At 35.9% G+C, this 7,721-nt stretch overlaps 1 protein-coding gene across 1 annotated transcript in view; it reads right to left on the bottom strand.

The window, feature by feature from the left end:
• Positions 1 to 241: 241 nt before the first annotated feature.
• The window catches only part of LOC133201276 (tumor suppressor candidate 3-like), a 12,480-nt gene continuing 5,000 nt past the window's right edge, over positions 242 to 7,721 (bottom strand). Inside the window, exons 3-11 of the mRNA XM_061337074.1 lie at positions 7,478 to 7,595; positions 7,275 to 7,357; positions 6,984 to 7,041; positions 6,424 to 6,564; positions 6,216 to 6,305; positions 5,804 to 5,867; positions 1,199 to 1,273; positions 1,005 to 1,095; positions 242 to 877 (exon numbers count right to left, since the gene is read on the bottom strand). Coding sequence (XP_061193058.1) covers positions 862 to 877; positions 1,005 to 1,095; positions 1,199 to 1,273; positions 5,804 to 5,867; positions 6,216 to 6,305; positions 6,424 to 6,564; positions 6,984 to 7,041; positions 7,275 to 7,357; positions 7,478 to 7,595 — 736 coding nt within the window. The 3' untranslated portion in view covers positions 242 to 861. The remainder of the gene's footprint in view (positions 878 to 1,004; positions 1,096 to 1,198; positions 1,274 to 5,803; positions 5,868 to 6,215; positions 6,306 to 6,423; positions 6,565 to 6,983; positions 7,042 to 7,274; positions 7,358 to 7,477; positions 7,596 to 7,721) is intronic.

Genomic DNA, 7,721 nt, shown 5'->3' with positions numbered 1-7,721 from the left:
AATGGAATAATATTTATACTGGGCTGTTGCTGATTATAACCAGACTTTTTTGTTTATCCCTGGTCCATCTTATTCCTGTTGTTTTTGAGCAATATAATTTCATCTAGTTGTGTATTTTATACTTCTATGGATTTTTACAGAGTTGTATTATTCTCAGGTGACTGTTAAGGCCCTCAGGCCTTTTGTGTTGATGCACCAATTTCCCATTTTTCTTAAATATTGATAAAACTGCAAGGATGTATGACCATCAACCATGCCCCAAAAATTTATTTTAAAACTATTTCAGATAAAAGATGCTCCTCAACATGCTTGTATAATACATGTATATTGCTCTGAAATGTTCTTACAGGATGTAGTCATGAAATTATACCAAAAATGGACAAATCCCTGTCCTTTAAAGGGTCAAAACATCTTCCATCCCCAAGAAGCATCAATTGACAAGATTTTGTAATCCTATATCTTGTGTACAATCTTAAGACATTGAATTTAATAGAAATGTATCCTTGAAGTTTCACAGTGACCTAGTTTTTGGTCTTAATAGGGTTTTCATAAAAATTGAAGGCAAAACACATTTTTATCAAGATAAATTTATTAAAATTTTGATATTTCTAGAGATTGCCACTTAACATTAAAAAAAGTGTATTCTTTCTCACACACAAATATGGCAGCCATTTGGTCGAAGTTTAACAAATTGCAATGTCAACACAATTTTACACAAATACAGTACATTCACATAATTGCAAGTAGCATTCACCTCAATAAAACAACTTCCACAACATTTACCAGGTATGTTCCACCATGAAAAGACACAAAATTAAGGATCCATAAAATAAAACGTTCAATGCACAATCTGGATCTTCTCTACTTGAACAAGAAACTGGAATAAGAAAAGATCAGTTGATATAAACTTGATAAAACTTTTTTAGTACAATAAACATGTATATAAATAAGTTCTTTTTATATGTGTTTATATACACCTGTATTACACGAGAAGTACAGCGTACCTGTACGGGTATCCCTGGTACTTGGATCTGAACACAGATAAGAGGAGACTGAAAAAAATGGCCACAAATCCCAGCCCCACCATCGATAAAACTGAAAAATCAAAAAAATAACACTCAAGTCCAAAATTATAAATAACGTATATTCTGATATTTACATTCAGTATCATTTTGATGATAGTGTGTGATTTTCTTACTTCTTTTCTTGCCGGGATCTCCTTTGACAGAATTTGCTTCGTTGAGCAGAACAATGCCCCCTACTACTGCAGCATCTGAGAATTCTAGTTAAGGAACCTGTACTCTTGCAAACTTGATAGAAGAAGTATTTTTTTGATTTTTTTCATATTCTGCAGAACATAAAAAATTTGCATTTGTTAAAAGCTACAGAAGATGAGCTTCATTTTTCAGAGAGAGAGAAGAGATGCATGCTATCAATATACATGAATTGTGTAACAAAAATCATTCATATGATTGCGTGTGTCAAACTTTTCATATTCACAATTTTTTTTTTAAGCAAAATGGGTTTTTTTTGCAAGTTACAGGCTTTCACAAGTTTTAACAGTGAAATATAGAAAAAATCATTTTGGATCCAAAATTAAAATAAGTTAGTGGTTTTTGCATATTAAGTTCCCAAAAGTCAATTATTAATAAAAGAACAGTGATTTCTTACTCTTCATTGTACTGCATATTATTAGGTCACCTGAGTCACTCAGGTGACCTATTGCTATCTGTTTTTGTCCGTCGTCGTGCGTTAACTTTTGAACATTTTTAACTTCTTCTCTAGAACCGCTCAACCAATTTCAACCAAATTTGGTATATAGCATCTATGGGTGAAGGGGAACAAAAATTGTGAATTTCATGGTCCCTGCCCCCCCGGGGCCTGAGGGGTGGGGCTAAAACCACCAAAAATAATGCAATCTTTAAAAATCTTCTTCTTTACTCCCGGACATGAAGCAGTCAAACTGTTGGCATCATTGTAATAAGCATTGAGCCCTCTACCAAAATTGTGAAATTCATGGCCCCAGGGTCAGGGGTTCTGGCCCCAGGGTGGGGCTATATAGATCATATAGTGAAAGTGCATAAATTCTTTGAAAATCTTCTTCTCTGCTCCTGGGTATTAAATAAAGTTACTAAGTACATAGTTATGATGAGCAAGACTGTCTCTTCCAAAATTGTGAAATTCATGGCCCCAGGGTCAGGGGTTCTGGTGTTAGGGCGGGGCTGTATTGATTATATAGTGAAAATGCATTAATTCTTTGAAAATCTTCTTCTCTGCTCCTGGGTATTAAATAAAGGAACTGAGTACATAGTTATGATGAGCAAGAGTGCCTCTTCCAAAATTGTGAAATTCATGGCCCCAGGGTCAGGGGTTCTGGCCCCAGGGTGGGGCTATATAGATTATATAGTGAAAGTGCATTAATTCTTTGAAAATCTTCTTCTCTGCTCCTGGGTATTAAATAAAGGAACTAAGTACATAGTTATGATGAGCAAGACTGTCTCTTCCAAAATTGTGAAATTCATGGCCCCAGGGTCAGGGGTTCTGGTGTTAGGGCGGGGCTGTATTGATTATATAGTGAAAATGCATTAATTCTTTGAAAATCTTCTTCTCTGCTCCTGGGTATTAAATAAAGGAACTAAGTACATAGTTATGATGAGCAAGAGTGCCTCTTCCAAAATTGTGAAATTCATGGCCCCAGGGTCAGGGGTTCTGGCCCCAGGGTGGGGCTATATAGATTATATAGTGAAAGTGCATTAATTCTTTGAAAATCTTCTTCTCTGCTCCTGGGTATTAAATAAAGGAACTAAGTACATAGTTATGATGAGCAAGACTGTCTCTTCCAAAATTGTGAAATTCATGGCCCCAGGGTCAGGGGTTCTGGTGTTAGGGCGGGGCTGTATTGATTATATAGTGAAAATGCATTAATTCTTTGAAAATCTTCTTCTCTGCTCCTGGGTATTAAATAAAGGAACTAAGTACATAGTTATGATGAGCAAGAGTGCCTCTTCCAAAATTGTGAAATTCATGGCCCCAGGGTCAGGGGTTCTGGTGTTAGGGCAGGGCTCTATAAATTATATAGTGAAAATGCATTAATTCTTCGAAAATCTTCTTCTTTGCTCCTGGGTATTTAATAAAGTAACTAAGTACGTAGTTATGATGAGGAGGTGGGCCTCTTCCAGAATTTTGAAAGCCATGGCCCCTGGGTCAGGGGTTCTGGTGTTAGGGTGGGGCTCTATTGATTATATAGTAAAAATGCTTTAATTTTTTGAAAATCTTCTTCTCTGCTCCTGGGTATTATTTAAACAAACTAAGTGCATGGTTATGATGCATAAGGATGCCTTTTCAAAAATTGTGAATTTCATGGCCCCAGGGTCAGGGGTTCTGGTGTTAGGGTGGGGCTGTATTGATTATATAGTGAAAATGCATTGATTCTTTGAAAATCTTCTTCTCTGCTACTGGAGACTATTTAAACGCATAGGGATGCCTTTTCAAAAATTGTGAATTTCATGGCCCCAGGGTCAGGGGTTCTGGTGTTAGGGCGGGGCTCTATTGATTATATAGTGAAAATGCATTGATTCTTTGAAAAACTTCTCTGCTACTGGAGATTATTTAAACAAACTAAGTGCATGATTATAATAGACAAGGATGCCTCTTCCAAAATTTTTAAATATATGGCCTCAGTTTTTGGGGTTCTTGAGGAGGGGGGGGGGCTAGGGCAACAATGCTTCATCTATCAGTGTATTTAACTTCTAAATTGTTGTATTATACTCAGGTGACCGTTAAGGCCCTTGGGCCTCTTGTCACAAATAAGTCCAGAGATGAAACAAGGTCAACATTTCGTGGTATCAAAATATTATGTTACACCATGTGCATCCTTAGGTGTATCATCCATGCAAGTTTGGTCAACATAGGGCTTATAGTTACATGTACTTGGAAATGAGACCTGCTCTAAAAATTTACCCTGCTCCAAAAACTTTAACTGGTCACTCTTTAGCTGAAATTGCAGCATCTGAAACTTTAACCTGCTCCAAAAAATTAAACCTGCTCCAAAAGCTTTAACCTGCTCCAAAAACATTGATCTGGTCATTCTTTAGCTGTAATCGCAGCATCTGAAACCTTGATTGGTACAACGAAACACACTAGAAGCATCCTCCATGCATCTCTGATTAATTTAGGGCATAAAAGTACTTGAAAAGCTCCCCAACTTCCTGAAGTGAGCTAATAATTAATGATGGCCTTTCCTGGTAAGAGATAAGATGTGCACGGCAATAAGAAATCACAGAGAGAGAAAATGTGAAAGAAATAATGCATTAAAAAGTATAGTGTAACAATAAGATCCCCCCCCCCCAACCCCCTCAGAAAAAAACTCAAAAAGTGTTACAGAATTACTGGTATGTTATATTTACTGACATCCCAGTGTAAACCAAAGTTTGTGAGAGTGTAATAGGTTGCCATACCACCTCGTAATCATTTACAGAAACGTAGGTAATTAAAGATTACAAAGCTCACCTCGAAGAAATTTATCTCTAGGTAAGACAAATTTCACATCATATTTTTTTTCTAGTTAGTGTACATCCCAAGATCAATATCCATGCAAGTTTAGTTTAAGTGGGACTTATAGTTTCTTGGAAATAGACCTGCTCAAAAAACTTTTACCAGTAATTTGTTTACTAATCAATAAAATTTTGGTCAGTTCCAACATCCAAAGCAAGTCTGGAAGTTTTCATCCTCAGATGCCCCATCTATGCAAGTTTAATCATAACAGGCCATAATATAATATAGCTTCTCCAAAAATCAAGGTCAGATCCAGCATCCAAAGCATTGGTGGTAGTGTCCATCTCTAGATGCATCATCCACGCAAAATTGGTCCAGGTAGGGCTTATAGTTACTTGGGAATGGACCTGCTCCAAATACTTTAACATGGTCACTCATCTGGAAAATCCAAGTCAGATCCAGCATCAAAAGCAAGTGTGGTAGCGTCCATCCCTAGATGCATCATCGATGCAATTTTATTCCAGGTTGGGCTTATAGTTACTTGGGAATGGACTTGCTCCTAAAGCTTTAACCAGAACGCCGACGCGGGGGGTATAACATAAGCTATCTTGACTTCATCGAGGTGAGCTAAAAAGTACATGTATTTTGAGAAAAATACATGTAACTTGCTGTCACAGGTTGACTTTTTTCTTATCAGTTTCATCAAAGATGTCAACTTTCTTCCCAACTTGTTCATACACATGACTGTTGTAATTCCAAAATGTCATAAACTGGCAAATGCACTAGTAGTACATATAGTGTCAATTATGATCTACGTAGCAAAACCATTTAAGTTAGACACCACCTGCCTGATTTACAAAGCCTTTATCTAACCATCTACCTAACTCAGAGCGATTACATGAAGGTAGTCTGTTGATCAAATTTAAGGATGTGTGATTCTCTCTTATTCAGTCTGAAAGATTTCCCAGAAAGTGAAAGTGCAAAAACAAAAGCAGTGATGCAAAGATACAAAGAGCAAACACAATGAAGCTTTCAGCCCAGGTCTGAGAATTCTGTTCCAAATCTACAAATATCTAAAAAGCAACGCAGAGAAATAAAATACACCGCAGTGCAACAGACGTGACCACATGCAGTACTGAAAATTTGTGTACAAGCACAGTGCAAGTAACAAATAATTTATTCCATAATGTTAATGTTTTATTGTAAAAGAGGCAGAAAAATAAAACTATGAAAAGTCCATTAAAAATTCATATATACATGCTAAAAAATAATAAAAATAACCTTTGACCCTTCCTGTTAGTAAGGATACTTAAGAAGAACACTATGTAAGTTTCTGCTATAAACTGTCCCTGACTGCTGCCATGAATGTAATTCTGTTGGGGAAGAAAAATGAACCATGCATAAAAAAAAATTAAAATGTTGTTAGAAAAACCAAGTTTATGTTCCAATATTTTAGATACCATTACCAATCTGCACATTATCATAATAAAATCATGAATTGTGGACTTCTCAGAACAGTTTTCATGATCACTTAAAAATTTGGCAGACCAGACAAAATCAACCATCCTTTAAATACCTCATTAAAATTTCTCCCATACAAATACCCTAAAATGTCACATACATCACATATATACAAATACAGTCTGTCATGCCTTCAAAATACCCTTAAACTTTATAAATTTCTTCTGATTTAGTACTTGACCCTCCCACCCTGTACATACAATTTGTCCTGTTGATGGGTTTTTGTGCATTACTGGTGGTCCTCTAATGTGGTTCCACATCTGACCCGAAGTCATGACAAAAATGACAAACTGAAATATTAAGTTATTATCTGTAAGTACCTGTTTTATCTCTCTAATTACATTCAAAAAACATGCTTTATTCTATGAATTTTACACAAACTCTTGTCCTACATTGATCCATACGAACCAGTGATAGAACTCCCCAGACTGTTTTATTGTACAGGAATTCTAAATTGTTTCTTTTTAAGTATAGGAGTCCTCCAATCAGAGCAAACAAGAGTGCCAGAGCCAGAGTCCCAGAGTAATTTGGGGGTCGGAATACACGAATCTACAGAACAGAAATAATGCAATATACCATCATGTAAAAATATATGAACATGTCAAAATACGTGGGTAAGACTCTAATTTGTGTGTTTACCATCCAAAACAATAGACCATGTAGAGTCAAACATTCAACTCGACAGAATCAATATTAAACTTACAGATTTGCAAGGATTCAAAATAAGGAGGTTTAAAAACATAAAGATAAGGGGTTGGTACTACCAACTCACTTCAACATATCCCAAGTATTTGAGATACAAGTGTTCACTGACAAGATGACGAAGTTCAACTAGACTTTGTCAATTATTCCCCTACATGTAGCCAGTACAGAAAATCTTTAGAAGGAGCTGTGTTTTTATGAACTGATAAATTTTACATGAACATGTATAGCATATATTTTTAAATAGTAAAAACTTTTTTTTTTACATTTATGTCTGTTCTCTCAGCAACCCATTTGGCAATCTGTTCAGCAGCAAATCCAACTCTGTAAAATTACAAAACAAATGAATGCAGTTTGTATAAGTGCATTATACAATCAGTCTTTTCAAATGAGGAAAAATCCCAATCATGAGCAATGCCTGAATAACTCAGCTTTACAATACTCTAGTGAATGTTTATGGTATCCCCTCTCTGGTTTTATGGCCATTTACAATACCTTAAATGTGAGTGTCTATAGTTATCCCCCTTTTGGGGGGACTAAGAGTGTATAGAACAAACCGGTGAATGTCCATGGTATCTCCTTTCTTGGGTTTTCCTTTGGCTGGGAAATGCATAAACACTGGGGCAGTGTTAAGTTTCATCTAGAAATGCAAAAGAAAATGTATAATTCAGAATTAGAAGTCCACAGAATATAGTGTAAATTAACCCTTGATTTATTTTTGACATGTAGATGATAAAATGATAAGTCTGACAATGCTTACCGAGGAGAATACATCAGACCCCTCATCATAGTCCACCATAGCAAAGAACAGTTTGTTAGAATACTGCTGATAATACCTCCAGGAATTGGCCAGAATGGTGTACTCATCGTTAGCCTGTCTGTAAGTGTGAGGAGTAAATATCACGGAATAATCTGGTGTATTTCTTATAAATCCTTCCTAATTCTATTGATGAAATAGTTTCAACAAATCTAGAACATGTTGGTTTTACAAGATAAATATCTTT

The sequence above is a fragment of the Saccostrea echinata genome, unplaced genomic scaffold (assembly GCF_033153115.1).
Source record: "Saccostrea echinata isolate AGI-Se365-2 ecotype Australia unplaced genomic scaffold, CSIRO_AGI_Sech_v1 ptg000043l, whole genome shotgun sequence".
Taxonomy (NCBI): domain Eukaryota; kingdom Metazoa; phylum Mollusca; class Bivalvia; order Ostreida; family Ostreidae; genus Saccostrea; species Saccostrea echinata.
The sequence above is the reverse complement of the archived record's forward strand: the minus strand, read 5'-3'. Positions and strand labels throughout refer to the sequence as shown.